Source organism: Pipistrellus kuhlii, unplaced genomic scaffold (genome assembly GCF_014108245.1).
Source record: "Pipistrellus kuhlii isolate mPipKuh1 unplaced genomic scaffold, mPipKuh1.p scaffold_m20_p_1, whole genome shotgun sequence".
Lineage (NCBI taxonomy): Eukaryota > Metazoa > Chordata > Mammalia > Chiroptera > Vespertilionidae > Pipistrellus > Pipistrellus kuhlii.
In genome coordinates, this window is record NW_023425404.1 from 136,709,789 (window position 1) to 136,728,447 (window position 18,659).

General features: G+C 39.3%; 1 protein-coding gene and 1 non-coding gene across 4 annotated transcripts in view; both read right to left on the reverse strand.

Moving 5' to 3' along the window:
- Positions 1-18,659, reverse strand: part of DAPP1 (dual adaptor of phosphotyrosine and 3-phosphoinositides 1) — a 51,661-nt gene that overhangs the window by 20,002 nt on the left and 13,000 nt on the right. For 2 of the 3 annotated variants that reach the window (XM_036410677.2, XM_036410687.2), the window contains exons 2-3: positions 12,724-12,846; positions 7,992-8,125 (exon numbers count right to left, since the gene is read on the reverse strand). In XM_036410677.2, the coding sequence (XP_036266570.1) occupies positions 7,992-8,125; positions 12,724-12,846 (257 nt within the window). The remainder of the gene's footprint in view (positions 1-7,991; positions 8,126-12,723; positions 12,847-18,659) is intronic. The other variant, XM_036410697.2, reaches the window with a different exon arrangement.
- LOC118710476 lies at positions 5,346-5,482 on the reverse strand. Its single transcript, XR_004985420.1, has one exon. It is a non-coding gene; the product is annotated as a small nucleolar RNA SNORA42/SNORA80 family (small nucleolar RNA).

Sequence of the window (18,659 nt, forward strand, 5' to 3'; positions counted from 1 at the left end):
TAAGGCAAGAAAGAGCCTGGGATGGACCAGCCTCCAAGTCCACAACCATCCTGGCCTGGGGCAAGGACAAAGCAATAACCTGAAGTGTGGCTCTCCATATCTTCATTGGCGGGACCCAAATTCTATTTCGAAAGCCTCTCCTAAAGTTTAACCAATAGATGCTAAACTGAAAGAAATGATATTAAGTCAACCAGGAAAATAGAACTGACTATGAAAATTGATTTTAACTAGTAAGACCATGAAAGAGGTCAGACTGAATGGTACAATGAAGATAATGATAAACACCTTACAAAATGGCAACTCCTGCTGATAAAAACCTGGCCTCAAAGATAGGTCTCCTTCTTTGACCATTCTTCCCAAAGAAGGGCCAATATACAGATTTGTTGGCATGGCTGCTGGGCTTACGATGATTTATCCTTGTGTAGAGACTGTCCCATCCCAATACAGAAGCAGAGCCCCCTAGACCTGGCCCTCCCCCTGAATGCCTCCCCTGAACTGCACTCTCCGGACTCACTTCTTGGGGATCTGCTTAGTTACTTCTCTGGAGATAAGGTTCATTGCCTTCAATTTCTGAACTACATGAAGGAAACTGCTGCTTCCTGTCGTTGACATGAAACATGGTTTCAGAAACACTTGGTACATTTTTGAAGTGATCAGAGCAAGACCAAGGCAGGCATTTTAATTTGTTAAAAGCTTCAGAGTTGCCATGATCACTGGGATGATTCCTTATGTTTTCAGCTTTGTCCTTAAATTCTGGGATGAAATACTAATATCTTTCCCCAAAATTTCATTTCTCTCCCTGTACTCCTCTTTTTAAAAAAAAAAAATTTTAATTTTTAAATTCAGCTTGTCAGGGTTGGTTTACATGATTTTCAATCAAAAGAAATTTATATCGTTAAGCCACTGCAGACTCATTATAATTTCCACCCAAGGTTCAAGATAGTGCCTTGGCTCCATAGGAGAGGAACTCTGGACTAATAACATTTAAAAAAAAAAAAAAATGAACTCCAGGACTTGGCTAGAAGATTCAGATAAAAAAACAACCAGAGGCAGGGCTGGTAGAAGGAGAAGAGCAAGGAATGTCAGCAACCACAGGTCTTGGGAACCTGGCAGCTAGTTTTACTTCAGTTTCTGAACTGCATGAAGGAGACTGCTGTTTCCCGCTTTGGGCTGAATTGATTTCAGAAATGCTTGGTGGGAGTACATTTTTGAGGTGATCAGAAAAGGAATGAGACAGGCATTTTGATGTGCTTTGACTGAACTGTAGCTTACAGAACACCTACTCTAATACTATGAGATTGCACTGAAGAGCTCATCTTACATCCCAGCAGGAAGAGTAAGAACAGCCTCCAGCCCAGGCGTTGGTGTGATGTCTGAAACAGAGTGCAGCGCAAGAGCACACATCGCTCCTGAAGGGGGAACTTTGGTTTTGAGTATTTCTTTCCTGCACCAAATCTAGTGCTTTGCCCAGCAGGCTCCCCAGCTGGATGGTAAGATGTTTAAGGGTGATATCTGATTGTCAGTGGCTAACAAATGCCCGGTTCATGGTTGGCATTCAATATCTATTTGATGAATTATATTAAAATGAGATCATGCCCTAACTGGTTTGGCTTAGTGGATAGAACATTGGCCTGCAGACTGAAGGGTTCCAGGTTCAATTCCGGTCGAGGGCATGTACCTTGGATGCAGGCACATCCCCAGTGGGAGGTGTGCAGGAGGCAGCTGATCCATGTTTCTCTCTCATAGATGTTTCTAACTCTTTATCCTTCTCCCTTCCTCTCTGTTCAAAAATCAATAAAATATATTTTTTTTAAAAATGAGATCACATCCTTCCATGTTTTGTTATTGACCTCAGGCTCAGAAAACTGGCTTATGCATGAGTTCCTCTGTCTCTTCCTGCCAATGGAAGTGGCTTTCTAGGTGGAGTTTATAGGAATATTCAAGATTTGCCTCCATCCTTTTTTGCAACCTGCTCTGCAAATGAACTATCGCCCATCATAAAATGGTGCTAGTTCAACTACATTCATTTACATTAGAAGGAACTTAAAATTTGAAGAAGACATCATACATATTTGATAAATACACATTAAACTCTCCCTAAACTAACTCTTCATGATATACCAAAGAATGTATAGCTTTTGTGTATAGTATTATGGAATGAATTACTACAAAGGGACTTCATTAAGTAACAATAATGATTGAGTGTTTATGCCATGCTATGAATCATTCTAAATGTCTTACATGCCTAATCTCATTCAATCTTCACTGCAAGTCATGACCTTTTAAGGTATAAACTATTACACCATCAGCTCAATTTTATAACATGACGAAACTGAAGCTCAGGTGACACAACTTGCATGAGGACTCGCAGCTGGTGAATGTTGGGACTGGAGTTGAGCTGGGAATTTAATTGTTTACTCATGATACCATATATGATTCTCAGCTCTGGTGGTCGCCACCATGAAAACTCTGTATGGCATGTGAAATATTGTACTCTATTTATCGTGGGCAAGAGAGCATATGTATAAATCAAAATTTAAAAACTGATTCTTTAGGAGGCAGCTTCAGTAAAGGATGTGTGAGTTTTTGCCTCAACATTTCTCACCAGGGCTTCTTTTTCATTTCTAAAGAAAAGATTAAATGGTCTCTGAGATCCCTGCCATTCTAACATCAGTAAATCTAGTTAAACTCCCCAATTGAGAAGCAAGAAATAGTAACTAAATTCATGTTCTATTTGCCAAAGACAAACAATATTCATTTGAAATATTTTTTTTCCTGGTGCCATTTTATCTTTGTGTCTCATTTTTCTTTTCCTCCATCAAACTTCCAATTTTATTTTACCTTCTTGTATTTACCAAGGCTGTTTTATAGCCTTTCTGGAGAGACATGAATGAGAGGGGCCCAAGTATTTGGGAGATGTTTTCTAATCATTCTTTTCCTTTTTTAAGATTTCCTCTAGTATAATTTCTCAAATAGCAATACCTACAAAGACAGATGTTCAATCTGATTTACATTCTTTAGGACAATGGCTTCATATCACAAGCCAAAAATATGATATAGACTTTAGAGACAGAGGGCTAGAGCTGACATAGGTATTGTAGCCTCGCCATATCCTATAACATCCTATTATGTACTGTGGCAGAGATCCTTCCCATTCAAATCCATTGAAGGACATACTGTGCTGTGGCAATGCTATCCCACAAGAGCAGTTTCAGGAGAGAGCAAGGCGAATGAAAAGGGCCTACACTTTAGCACTAGGTTAGTCTGTATTCCAACCTCAACTCTGATGCTTACTAGGTGTGTAATCTTAGGCAAATGGCTTAACATCTCTGAGTTTTTATTTCCTCATTTGAAAATGGGACCAGTTTACACATTATGGTTCAGAAAATTAGAGAATTTTATATTTGTCACAATTTCTAGTAGAATGCCTAGAACTTAGTAAACACTCCACAAATGCTAGTTTCATTCTCTTTTTTGATTGCTTTTTCCTTTTTCAAAAACACCTCATTATAAACTAATAAAATATGTATTTTTTGGCAAACATAAACTAAGAAGTGACTTCTGGTCGTGGTTTAGCAAAATTCCAAGTTGTCACTAATAATTTTCAGATATGTCACAAAATTCTTAAATTAAAAATAGTTTTAACTTAATTATTTTAAAATGCTACCTAAGTAAAATGGCTGGTGTCACAAAATATAATAACAGCCATAGCAGTTATCAAGAGGTTGGGAATCCCCACATCAAAACAAAAAGAGAAGTGGAAATTTGACATTTAAGAAAGAACCAGATAGCATCTTTAAAACTGAGAACCAATTACTATAAAGGGTAAGTACAAACAAAGCATTTGACTAATATAATTTTTCATGCTGTTAGGTGATTAAAGTCACAACCTAGTAATTCCTATCATAAATCATATATGACAATTTTATGTACATAAGTATTGCAATAGAAACAAAGGGTAATGGAAAGGTAATTTTTGTTCTAATAATATTTAGAATTTAACATAAAGAGAATTATCTATATTTTCAAGTCTATATAGGAAACTTAGTCAATCATCAGAGGATACGGTAAGAATTAATAATAATCGACCAAGGATTTAAGAAAATCTCAAAAGCATATACAATAAAAAATCTCAAAAGCTATTGGAGTTGAATTTAGAAGCCATGTACAAATATAAAGAGATGGTTTTATATAACATGTTAATATTACAAATGAATTCTGAATTTAATCATTACTGAGCATACATACAACATATAACATCATTCAAATTGTGCTTTGTATAAATGTTAACTGTCAGGAGTCTGCTGGTTGTGGGTTGCCATGAAAGCTGCAATGCAGGCACTGGTAATGCAATACCCAACATGAAATGTTATGGATAATTGTTATCATTGATTCTTTTATGTGTTGGGACATACCAGAGAAATAAAACTGACTAAAATCTCTCTTCTTATAGAGTTTACATACTAGTACAAAGACATTTTAAAGTGAAATATACAATATGTGAGAAGATAAAAGGACCATTGAGGAAAGTAAAGCAAAAGGGTACTTACATATCTCTATTATATACTTGGGAAATTCTTGGATTTTGAAAACTGGAAATAGCTTAAGCGTGCTTATGGGAACTAATAAGGAAAAATTAGAGTGAACAGAAACATAAATGAGATGAAATGCAGATTACAGCAAGGGAAAGGGGAAATTATGCTAAGAGAATCTTAGAGTTGTCAGGAAAGTTAGATCTTGTTCAGGGAATCTTTATTCTCCAGAGCAGGAAACAGAAATTCTTCAAGTTTAAAGATTAGGGAATAGAAATAGAACGAAAAGAAAGATATCTTAAAATAGTATATATACCTTTAGATTAATATGTTTACCTATCTTGACAACAAATATGTTTTTATGATCCAGAACCAAGTGTTTTGGGTTTTACTCAACTGAAGACATTAACTATAAATGTAAGGCAAAGGTGTAAGGTTGTTGGCTATTTGCAGGTCTTCCCTGTTATCCTCAGAGGTGGTGCCATCCCTGTCAGTGGATGAGTGTAAGAAAGTCTCTCTTAAATGAACTCACTCTCCAGGCCCTGCAGGGCAAGTCTGGTCTGAATGGGGTCTGGACTGAGAGGAGAAGCCTGAAATACCCAAGTTTAGTCCTTCCCATTCTGAGGATCTGGAGGAGAGAACCCTGGCAGGGCTTCATCCATTGGGCAGGCAAATGCTTCTCTAGTTTTATCTAACTAAAACTTTAAGAAGAATTTGCACTTAATCTAATGGTACACACAGAATCATCAGTCTGGATATCTCTCGATCTCTGATCAGAGGGAGGCAACACCAGAAGCCAATTTAAAAACAAAACACTGTACAACCCCCTTCAGTGCTCACAGCCCACAGGTAAGAAGGCTGGGCAATGGTTCGAGGCCACAATTTATTCTGGCATGGGAACACTATGAGAGGCCCACAGAGAAAGGCCCAACATAAATCCATTACCATTCTGCAGAAGGAGAGAGGAAGGTAGACAGAAAGAGAAAGAGAAACATTGATGTGAGAAACATTGATCAGTTCCCTCCTGCATGTGCCCTGATTGGGAATCGAACCCACCACCTTTTGGTGTACAGGTGATGCTCCAACAAACTGAGCCACACCAGCCAGGGCCAGAAACCAACTCTTAAATGAACAAGAAGACACCTATTTTTAGAAGATGGCATCCAAGTTTCCATTCACCATTCTTCAGAGGTCACAGTGCCTACTCTGTAGCTTCTGAGGACTTTCTGTCCTCGAGTCATCATGACTTCAGCACATTATCTAGTTTCCTGGAGCCTATTATTCCCAGAGGGGGAAAATTGGGACTCTTGTCATGGCTTTGTTTTCATCTGGCTAGGACAGATAAGAAGGATATTTTATGTTAGAAGAATCCAACTCAAGAGCTAGAAACTAGTAAGTCAAGTGCATATTTATCAGCACCAGGTTCCTGTAGCAGGGCTTCAAGTCGCAACAAATTCTCTATTGGATAATGAATAGAACAGAGGAGATGCAGGGAAGGAGATTAAAACTTAGTTTCCTGAATTTTATTACAGTCAATAAAATAATTATAATACTATAAAATAATGGTAAAAATATATCAGGCTTTAGCTTTGAAGAAAACTACTGTAAGAGTCAGGATTACACATCCTTGCAATCCCTAATCCACTAATCATGAACCTCTTTTAGCTAGATAAATGTATTTACAGGGTTTTTAACATTGTCCCAAAATCACTGTCAATCTTAGGTGAGCCTCTTGCCTGGTGATTGGATCAGTATCACAAAGGTTCAACTAAAAAGCTCTGTATTCACTTTCTTCTTAAATTGTTTTGAAATCTGTTGGTAGGCAAAATTTCCCCTAACTTTGAGAAAATCCAGGAAAGCGTACAGAAAATGATTAAAGGGGTTGAAAATGGAGCCTTAGAAGAAGGGAGCTGACTTTGTTTGGAGAAAGAAGAGAAAACTGGAAGATAATAATAATAATGGTTTTGAAGGCTACAAAGAGTTCCCCTAATAGTCATCCATTCATTTGTTCACTCAAAGTGCCATGCACTATATCAGGATCTGGGGGACACGGAGAAGGACAAAGATAGAAGCTGATGAAGTCTTTGGCTTCAGAAATCTCTTCTCCACTGCCAGTGACCAAGAGTTGAACAATACTAAGTGTCACAGTAGGAAATAAGTCAGAAGTGAAGGGATTTGAGAAATTGAAATGCTTGCCAAGGCCCAAGTAGCAATGGAAATAAACACATCCTCACCTGCCATCTGTTTATGAGAACTATAATACTTCTGGTTAAATGGTGAAGTAATTTTCAGGGCTGGCAGGGAGAATTTCCACCAGAAAAAATTATTATAGCTTCAATTTTATAGTTTGGGGTATTCTATTATAGGCCTTGTATGGTCAGTATTAAAGTTAAGCAAATATTTTGTGGTTTCCATTGTGCTTTCATCTCTACTTCACACTGCATGATTCATACCAGGGTCTATCCAGACCACAGAAATAGCAGAAAAGGAAGACAATGATGGTATCCCTTCCCACCACACTGAAATTAACAAAAAAGCCCCCTGGCCATGTTTACCAAGAAAACACTATGTACAAATTCACAGTAACCAGTTGTGTTATCAAGTTGCGAGTTCCTCTGTGCCACAGGTTCTTGGAATTGCCAACTTTTGATTAACTGAGAATTACCATTTAGGACATATAAAATTGTGACTCTATATTACAAATACAAGGATGATCATTTACTTTATTTAAAAAGTATGGACAAAAAAACTTTAGTAATTCTCATACTAAGATAGTGTGTTTGTTTGATTTTTAACTTTTATATTCTGCTTTGACTCTAACAACTCAAATAAACAAATTTAAAATGTTTTAGCCATATGTAAGTCCAATTTAAAAACTTAAGATAAACCAAGACAAGACAAACAGAATTTTATGATGAAATGAAGGAATTGCTCAGGCCAGCAATCTCTAGTTAATATTTTCAATATTCAGTGATCTTTCTGAAAATTTAAATACAAATTACATTTAAAAAAAAACTCAAAATTATCTGTTATGGGTCTCTCCAATATGCAAACTACCCTACCTAAAAATTGTGAAGCATCAAAAAGTTATTCTTATCTTTGTTCTTTCTTTTTTTAAAATTATATATACTATTATAAAGTGAATAGATAATTTTAAAGAAATTGTGTGCTTTTAATCAATCCTTTAAATAATATTCTGACAAAAATTATTGTTTTCACAAAGCACATTATTTTCTCCTAAAGACAATACTGAGATACACACAAATACAAATTTATGTATATAATTTATAAATGTAGCATATGGCACAGTAATTGGGAAAAACTTTCTAAATAAATCCAATTGCTTATTATACCCACATAATTCAATAGGATTGACAAGTATTTCATTGAAATCCACCTGTTCCTCCTCCACCCGAAACAATGGCGCATAGATCAAGGATCTTTGTGTTCAGAGCTTACCTGTCTCACTTCCAATCAAAGGCTGATTTGCAAAATGCTTGACAAAATCCTTCAAAGATGAGAATTCATTAAAGCCAAATTTAAATGAAAATCCGGTATATTCAACATGAAAGTGTTTGACAGAGTCTTTGGCTCTGAAAAGGAAAAATAAATGTTCAATATTATTATAATAAACTAGAGGCCTGGTCCATGAAAATTCATGCACTCGGGTGGGGGGTATCCCTCAGCCTAGCCTGTGCCCTCTCGAGTTCAGGAGCCCTCGGGACATGTCCACCTGCCAGCTTAGGCATGCTCCCTGGAGGGTCAGGCCTGAGCTGGCAGTCAGACATCCCTCTGGTAGCCTGTGAGCACTTGGAGGATGTCCGCCTGATGGGTTAGGCTGCTCCCCGGACCTAAGCCATTGTTGGACATCCTTAGTGCTGCCAAGGAGGCGGGAGAGGCTCCCGCGCTCATAGCTGTCAGCCTGGCTTATGGCTGAGCGGAGCTCTCCCTATGGGAGTGTACTGACCACCAGGGGGCAGCTCCTGCATTGAGTGTCTGCCCCCTGGTGGTAAGTTCCTGTCATAGTGACTGGTCATTCCCAGTCATTCTGCTATTAGGGTCAACTTGCATATTATCCTTTTATTATATAGGATGAGTATCATTTTTGAAGAAAAATAGTAACCTTATGTACCGTATTTTTCGGACCATAAGACGCACCAGTTTTTAGAGAAGGGAAATGAAGAAAAAAAGATTCTGAAACAAATAGTGTCCTAAAATATTTTATGTGCATTAAAACCCAACATCACAGTCATAAACACATGTAATCAACCCTGTAAAGTAAACAGCAGCATTTAGAACCATTTTAGAGCCGGGCAAGCACACAGAGACCACACAGAGCCGGGCAAGTAAAAAAACTTTTTTTTAAAAGTATATGTGTAGGCTATATTTGGACCATAAGATGCAGGGACTTTCCTCCCCCACTTCTGGGGGGAAAAAAGTGCGTCTTATGGTCCGAAAAATATGGTATTTCATATCAATAGTCAATCCCCTTAAAAACTGAGAATTATGACACAATCATAGACATAGTTTCTTTCGGCATAGTGTGCTTTTGTGAATTTTTCACTCTAGTAGAAGATAAGAGACAATTCTCCCTGTGCATTCTGTGACTTGTGGAAAAAGTCCTTGAACGTTAACATCCTTAAGGAGCAGGAATTTAATATTAATAAAAGCAGGGAAGAGAGATTATGGAAATGGCAGGTCACATGTTCTCTGTCCCTGGCCCTCCTCTCTTACTTGTTTGGGAGTTGGTATGAATTCAGCTTCTGTCACTTAATTAGTTATGTAAGGCCAGGCCTTTTTCTTCCTTGTCTGTTCCACTGCCTACTGACTAAAATATAAAATTTCCTACATTGTCATTTTCCACCTCATTTTTGGAATGAGGCAGAGCATTAAATAAATTATAAATTACATATAGTATATATATTTGAATCCCACTATTCTTCTCTTCTCTGTACAGGGCGAGCTCTAACTTTTACGTGCTTCAGAAATTAGAATCAGCCCAGCTGGTGTAGCTCAGTGGTTGAGCGTTGACCCATGAACCAGGTGGTCATGATTCAATTCCCAGTCTGGGCACATGCTTGGGGTGCGGGCACGATCTCTAATGGAAGTCATGCAGGAGGCAACTCATCAAAGATTGTCTCTCATCATTGATGTTATTATCTCTCCTTCCCTCTTCCTTTTTCTCTGAAGTCAATTAAAAAAAAAAAAAAAAAAAAAAAAAGAGCCCTAACCAGTTTGGCTCAGTGGACAGAGCGTTGGCCTGCAGAGTCAAGGGTTCCATGTTTGATTCTGGTCAAGGGCATGTACTTTGGCACCTGATCGATGTTTCTCTCTCATCAATGTTCCTAACTCTCTATCCCTCTCCCTTCCTCTCTGTAAAAAGTCAAATTAGAATCATTACAATAAATCAAATTTTAAAAAAGAAATTAGAACCATCTGGAGACCTGGTTAAAACCCCAATTTCTGGGCCCTGATTCAGTAGGTCAAGGGTGGGGCCTGAGAATTTGCAGTCCTACCACATTCTTAGGTGATATTACTGGTCTGGGAACCACACCCTGAGATGAGCAATTCTCCTAGGAGTTTCCACTTTGTCCCTTAGCTCAGACAGTTCCCTCCACCTGCAACTTCTCCCCGTTTGTTTTGGATCAAGTGTCCATTCACATGCCACCAACTCCATCAAGTACTGCAAGACTTGTCCAGCTTGTGTTACTTGCTTTTTCTCTTCTCAACATTACAAGCACTTATTTGCTTTCTTTTGTGCAATTTACCACATTCTACTTTGCACTGAGGTATCTGGAAATGTCTTATTATTAATATGAAGCTACACTTCCTAAGGGCAAGTTCTTTGAATCCTCTATAACACTTGTCAAAGACGGTTGGTACACAGTAGATGTTCTTCAATATTTATTTATTATCCTGAGCTGGTCCATAGCTCCTGTCATCTCTGCCAGTGGATTTTTGTTTCTTTAGACTCCACATGTGTCAAACACAAGGCCCGTGGGCCAAATCCGTCCCGCCAGGCCTTGCAATGTGGCCCGCACCGCGCTGTCGTCACTGCACTTCGCTGCGTTTCCATCACAATGACAGTTTATGACTGTTCAGTAAACCATTCGGCCCGCGATTTAGGCTGGATTTTAGATTTTGGCCCCTTCTCTGATTGAGTTCGACACCCCTACTAGAGCATTTCCAAGTGCTAGTAATGGAAATGAATGATTTATATTTAAAATTGTATATAGATGGAATATATATGCCATTGCCTTGTAAGGAGCTTATGATCCATTTGTTCAGATGAGACATATATAGGTGAAAAGTTAACATTTTTTTGATCCCATAATTCCACAGGTTTGTTTGAGATTTGGGATAGATCCATACAATCGTCAGCAGTATAACCACTTTTAACATTTGCTGTGGATCAGAAAAAGCACAATTCCTGCTTTCATCTAAGCAGAATTTTATTTTTGATAATTTTCTCAAAAATGTTGTTATTTAGAAAATCTGTAAAGAAAACGCAGCAGGGTAACATAAAAATGTTAATGAATGTGTATGTTTTTCTGTGACATACAGAAAAACATATTTTTCCTACCTATTTCTCCCACTCCCCTTAAAGAGGCCTGTAGACCGCCAGTGATTCTGGGAAAGGAGGGTGGGCAGGCAGCAGTCCAACGTGGCCCCAAGGTTCTCAGGCCCCGAACACACCCTCTTTTTCCCAATAGTCCAACACAACACTAATGTAAACACTGCTCTAAAGGCGTTTTGCAGATAGTGAAGTCCCAAGACAGGTGACCTTAAAATAATGGGATTGTCTAATCTAATCACATGAGAGGACGTCAGAGAGACATGTACTAGCTGGTCTAGGAAAAAGCAAACATCCATGTGAACTGCCTACGGGCCCACTTGGCAAGGAACTGTGGGTGACCTCTAGGAGGTAAGAGTAGTCCTTGGCTCATAGCTATAGGGCAATGGGGACTTAGTCCTATGGAATTAAGGAAATGAATGAAGAGAAAAGGAGAGAATGAAAGAAGAGGACACTGAGCCCCAGATAAGCCACAGCCTTCACCAGCACCTTTATTTTACCCTGGTAGGAGCCTGAGCAGAGTCCAGCTCTATGTATCATGCTCTAAGTCTAAAGAGAAAATGAGAAAATACGTTAATTCTTGGTTTTTCAGCTCATAGAAGAAGCCTATCATAAATTATGCAGGGGAATATGTTTATAGCGAGTTTTTTTCCCTATGAGAGAGAGAGAGAGAGAGAGAGAGAGAGAGAGAGAGAGAGAGAGAGAGATTAAAAAACAAAAGTTGCTGATCTGGATAGAAAAGAGGGTTCAGAGAGAAAGGAGTATAGATGTTGCTACTGAGTTGGTGGCAAGGAGGCCTGCACCAGGTGAAGCAGGAGAGAAAAGAGAAAACCTTATTGTGAGGGATCAGTGATCAACATGAGGAACTGCAACATGAAGGTAGATGGTGGCATCAAAGGAACAGTAATAAAATAGTAACAGTTTGAGATTATTGAGTAGGCGGCCAAGGCAATTTCATGGAGTCCTCACACGCCTGGTCCAAGCCAGGGCAACTGCCCATGAGCCCACAAAGACTTGCTACCTGCCAACCGAAGGCTACGTGACAGATGCTGCCTAGGAACCAGGACTCCCCTGGCTTATCTCTTGGCAAAGTCAACTCCTCTGATAAGAAGGCCATCTGGGAGAAAGGGGCGAAGAGAGAGTCCCGGGGGGGGGGGGGGGGGGAGGGGGGGAACTGGGCAATCACTGTTTTTAGTGTGCCTGGTAGGGAGGGACTAGGTTGATTTTGTGAGCATCCAGGGGAAGTGGAACCTGAGAAAGAAGGTCAGTGATTATGAAAGCTGCACAGCCACAAATCACTCTGATTTTCCAGGAAGTAGGACATATTAAAGGGACACGAGGCCAGCATTCAGGGATCTGGATTCCGGTGCTCTTCGTATCTTTGGTTTATTGGGTATAAGGTAGTTTACCACTTCAGGTTTCTGTTTCTTTATCAGTCAAGCCAACAGTTTTGGTTGCCAACTTTCGGGCCTCACGCACCACCAGTGGTCCTTCTGCTCTAACATTTTTTACCTGCCGGTGGAAGGAGCAACAATGTGTTTTAACAGTCTCCCCGCTTGGCGTTTGGAATCCTTAGATGGGCTGGTCTACCAAGAACCAAGAGGATTTTGATCATACCTCACGGAGAGAGAGTACAGCCCGGTCCTCTCATTGCTGTCCCTCAGGAGGTAGCTGCCGTCACATCCATTTGAGAGGAGGAGAGCCTCGGCTGCGTGGCGGGTGAGATTGCCGTGATACCACCTGGGAAGGAGAGGAAGTGCTTTCACTCAGGGCAAACCCAAGGCGACTCTTCTCTCACTGGCTCTTCTGCTCTGAGATTACCTCAGCAACAGTCCCCACGTAGGTAGCCAGGAGACAGGAAAATTCCTGGGTGTGGCTACAGGGGGGAGCAGAGAGGGCTGGTTACTAGCAAAGTGTGAGGGGTTCCATTGTACTCTGAAAATTCATATGTTCAAGACCCAATCCCCAAACCGGAGAATGTGACCTTATTTGGAAATAAGGTATTTAGCAAGTTATGAGATCATTAGCATGGGCCCTATTCAATATGACCAGTGGTGTCCTCTCATAAAAAGGGGACATTTGGACATGTAAATAGTGAGAGTGCCATGTGAATTTGAAGATGACCATCCACAAGTCTAGGAGGGAGGTTTGGAGCATCTTTCCCTCACAACCCTCAGTAGGAACCAACCTCATGGACACCTTGATTTCAGGATTCTAACCTCCAGAACTGTGAGGTGGTACTTTGTCATGGTGGTAGCAAGATAAACATACAAAATTACATTGTAAACAGGAAATATTTTGAAAGTCCCAAGTAAAAAATAATAGTAAGAGTGGGCTTTGGCCAATTTCCTCTTTCGTTTGTTTTCTCTCACAATCTCTCTTGCAAGTGTGGAACCACCTTTTGCAGTGGGAAAGACCATTGGGCTTTTCTACTAGAGTCCATTGTCATGAGTGAAATGAAGTTGAGTATAAGGATTTCAGATGTTTTATTCAAGATGCAAGACCCATCTTCTATTGTTTCTAACTGAAAAATATCTAAAGAGCTAGGAATATCTCAAGGAGATTCAAATTGATCTATGGGTTAAAAATAAAAGTCATTTTAGAAAAGGTAGCATATGTCCATGATAGAAGGAAAAAAAAAATTCTAAATAATTTTCAAAAGAAGACAGTGAAAATAAAGCTTTTTTTTCCTCACCCATAAGCTTCAGTTCCTTTACTAGAGGATACTGATCCTTTGCCCAGAGGACACTGATACTAACCATTTTCCTGTGTTTTCTCCCAAGAGATATCCTTGTACCTAGAGCGGCTATTTTCATTCAGTGTGCAACCAGAATTTTTAAAACATCCAGTACTGACTATTTAGTCAGAGGTACTGACCTCTTTTCTTTTAAATTGTGAAATAAAATAATGACAACAGCCAACACAATAGGCATCTGGTGTGAATGCCCTGTCTTAAACCATAAATATATAGGTCATATAATAAATATAGGTCATATAATACAGTTCCATATTATTGGTCATGTTGCAAAATAAGGTTGCATCTGGTTGGTTAATTCTTTTTATTTTTATTGATTTCAGAGAGGAAGGGAGAGGGAGAGATAGAAACATCAATGATGAGAGAGAATCATTGATCAGCTGCCTCCTGCACACACCCAACTGGGGATCGAGTTCACAGACTTGGCATGTGCCCTGACCAAAAATTAAACCATGACCTCCTGTTTCATAGGTTGACGCTCAACCACTGAGCCACAGTGGCTAGGCTGATTGCTTAATTCTTGGTACCAGAAATCCTTATATACAAGTATAGGCACCTGATTTTTTCAAAATTCACTTGGAACAAAAGGGTAATTACTATTATTATTATTTTGTAAGTCAATCAAAATTATAGCTATTTTTTGTCAGATCAGTAAATATACTTTTTTTAATATATATTTTTTATTGATTTTTTACAGAGAGGAAGGGAGAGAGATAGAGAGCTAGAAACGTCGATGAGAGAAACATCGACCAGCTGCCTCTTGCACACCCCCTACCAGGGATGTGCCCGCAACCAACGTATGTGCCCTTGACCGGAATCAAACCTGGGACCCTTCAGTTCGCAGACCAATGCTCTACCACTGAGCCAAACCAGTTTCAGCAACAAATATACTTTTTGATATACCACAAAATTTTAGTAATTAGTTTAAGTGTGTCATGAGATGAAAAGGTAGAAAATTATTCATTGAGAGGCATTCAAATATGTCCTCTCTCCTAACTCCATGGAAATAGAGCCTTCTAGGCACACTCTTCTGCACCTTGCTCTTATTGCCTTAATGATTTGGTGGAGGCAGTCTGGGTTGGTGATTAAGATGTAGCTTCTGGAGCAGATTATAACTCTTACTAGCTGTACATGTTACATAACTAATCTAAACCTCAGTTTTCTCACCTCTAAAAAAGGATTAATAATAGTCATACCTCACCGAAACCGGTTTGGCTCAGTGGTAGAGCGTTGATCTGCCCACTGAAAGGTCCCAGGTTCAATTCTGGACAAGGGCATGTACATTGGTTGCGGGCACATCCCCGGTAGGGGATGTGCAAGAGGCAGCTGGTCAATGTTTCTCTCTCATCGACGTTTCTAGCTCTCCATCTCTCTCCCTTCCTCTCTGTAAAAAATCAATAAAATATATTAAAAAAAATAGTCATACCTCAATCCCCCTGGCTGGTGAAAGCTCAGTGGTTGGAACCTCAGCTTGTATACAGGATGGTTTCGAGTTTGATTCCTGGTCAAGGGCACCTACCTGGGTTGCTGGTCTGTCCCCATTTCCAGTGAGGGCATGTGCGTAAATGTTTCTCTCTCTCTCTCTCTCTCTCTCTCTCTCTCTCTCTCTCTCTCTCTCTCTCTCTCTCTCTCTCTCTCTCCCCATCCTTCCCTGCTACTCTCTTTAAAATCATTGGAAAAAATATCCTCACTCTTTGGCTGAAGACTTGAAAAAATAATAGTCATACCCTCGTTGGTCATTTGTGAGTATTGCTCACATTAACACACACGAAATGGTCAATACAGCCCTGGCAAACAGCAAAACTTAGTGCATACAGTTGTTAGCATGAAGCCATTGAGATCCACAGAGCCATAACTTGGAATGCATCCTCTATGCTGTAATTTTCTTGTTGCTTAAATGTAATTTTTATCTTTCAATTTATTTCAGACAACAGAAAGCTACGTAACAGGAACAGATGCTACTGAAAGGGACGCATGATCCAGGGCAGGGGAGAGGAAGGGGACAGAGGCAATTACACAAATAATGTCAATATCAGTAAATGAAGTGCTATCAGGGAAGTATGTATAGTGTACAAGAATTTCAAGGAAGAGCCTGATTCTGGGTGAGAGGGATCCTGCTGTCATGAGCCATGCTGGCATCCATTGTAATATCCCATGGCCTGAAATGTTAACTTTATAAGAAAAGCAAAATGTAAGACTGTCTGTGTAGGGAAGTTTCCACATGGATCTCCACGCTATTTTCTAAATCTGTATTTCCTACTGTGTGTTTCTTTAGCACATTTCCTCTTCGGGGCAGAGATGTCTCTATTCTGTACTAGAAATGTGTTTGCTAGCTTAAAGGAATTGCAAGGAAAAAGATTTTATAAGAAAGCCTATTGAATTGTTACCCACAAAGCAACCTCACTCATTCAACCAATTCACTGACAGGCTCAAATCTTCTCATTACAAAATGCTTTCAAAGGACAATTGGAACCTAAAACTAATATAATGCTGTATGTCATTTATACTTTAATTAAGAATAAAAGACAATGGGAGGAATTAAAAGTGAAGTTATGAAAATACTTCAGGTTTGGCTACAACCCAAACTCTAATCTCTACAAGATTCTAAGTTCTTAAATACATTTTGCCAATAATTAAATTTTGAATGAACATTTCAGAATAAGATTTAGATTGAGCTGGTAGATTACATATTTGAAGCAACAGAATTTGATCAACAAAATTCTAAAACAAAGGATTTGAACATTCCTTTGGATGCTTTTCAATGAGATCTGAAGACTGTGTTTAAGCCATTTATGGAATTCTTCTGATAATTAGAGCTTGATGGCAGTTTTGCTAAGAATTTTTTATTCTAATCTTTTAAATAATAATTATTTATCATAAATATATTAAAAATAGGGAGTATAAAGCAAGAAGAATCACAGTGAACATTGCAGTGACAGCTTGTTAAGTAAATCTTGACATCTGTTGGATTTTATGGAGTCCTGGGCCTGCCAGACAGACACCTACATACACTTTCTGATGTCTATGGAGTAGTGAGGATCCTCATTCCCCAAATAGCTCTTTCATTAGTGCCTAAACTTTCTCTTTTAATGGAGTTAAACATCCTACCCCCACCCCCCCCCCAAAAAAAAATTAGGGTGATCATATCTTCCAGGGAAGTAACTATAAATACAAATAATATTACATATCTTTTGTAGAAATATGTCCATTTGTGTTTATGAAGAACTAAATTTGAAAATATAGTAGAATGACATTGGTAGTTTTCTCATTATCAACCTTCTCTACCTTCTCTCAAAATATTTATTTATTAAGTTTTAAATGTGTGCAAAGCATTGGGCAAGGCATTGTACTGCATAGGTCTAAAGGACATAAATGGGAAAGCCTTAGGCTGGGCTTCAAGAAACCATTATTCAAAGCAGGAGCATAAGACAAATACTTTGCAAACTCTATACTAGAGAGTGAAGCACCCACAAGGTTTCAGGAAGAATAACGAAGACCATTCCCTAAGTGAGCCAACACCGAAGTGGCCTTGAAGGACACCACATTATTTTCTAATTGTGTGAAATTTCCTTCTGATTGTAAAACATATGTAGTAAAAATTAAAGTAGATCCACATACAGAATTGCACCCCCACTGAGAAACTGAAGTTGTGTACAGAAGAGTGAAACTTTTCCACACAAGAGGAATGATGTGTTTTAAATTAGGGGTGTCGAACTCAATCAGAGAAGGGGCCAAAATCTAAAATCCAGCCTAAATCCCGGGCTGAATGGTTTACTGAACAGTCATAAACTGTCATTGTGATGGAAACGCAGCGGAGTGCAGTGATGACAGCGTGGTGCGGGCCACATTGCAAGGCCTGGCGGGACGGATTTGGCCCGCGGGCCTTGTGTTCGACACATGTGTTTTAAATAAACAGCGTCAGTACTAATCTCAGAAATGAAAATTAAAACAGCAATGTGCCATTTCTTTATCCACTAGAGTGGCTGAAATGGAGGAGTTTGACAGTGTTAACTGTTAGGGGATTTGGGGACGATGGATAGATTGTACGGTTGGGAGAGGTGTCAGTTGGAGGGGAAGTCAGCACACCTAGTGTGACTGACCAGCAATTCCACTGATCTGGTCTGCCCAGTGGAACCCTCACCCAGCCTCAGAAGGAAAGATGAACAGAAGTTTTTGTTGTGGATGTGTTTGTGAGAGAAAAAGTTGGAGCTGTCGTAAATATCCAGTAACAGTGAGATGACAAAGTTGAGTGGTTATAGGATGAGATTATGTAAAAAGATAACCAAAAGTGTTAACTAGAAAAGGTATGAGAGCATTTTTGATTGTCAAAAGATGAGGGCGGGGAATTGGGTGCTACCAGCACTTGGTGAGGGGGATGCCAGGAATGCTTAACATCTTGCAAAGAATGTTGCAGCCCTGAACAAAGGAAAATTGTCTTGCTCAGAATGACAATTGCACACCCACTGAGAAATACTAAGGGTGTTGTGTACACAAACCCAAATCAAAAGTTGATGCAGTCGGCCTGCGGACTGAGGGTTCCCGGATTTGATTCCAGTCAAGGGCATGTACCTTGGTTTCGGGCACATCCCTAGTGGTGGGTGTGCAGGAAGCAGCTGATTAATGTTTCTCTCTCATCCATGTTTTTAGCTCTCTATCCCTCTCCCTTCCTCTCTGTACAAAATCAATAAAATATATTTTTAAAAAGTTGATAGATCCCAAAACACACTATTCAATTGGAAAAATTAGTGGCAGCCTCAGAATGATATAATTTATTTGTATAAAATCACCCCTTTTCTCT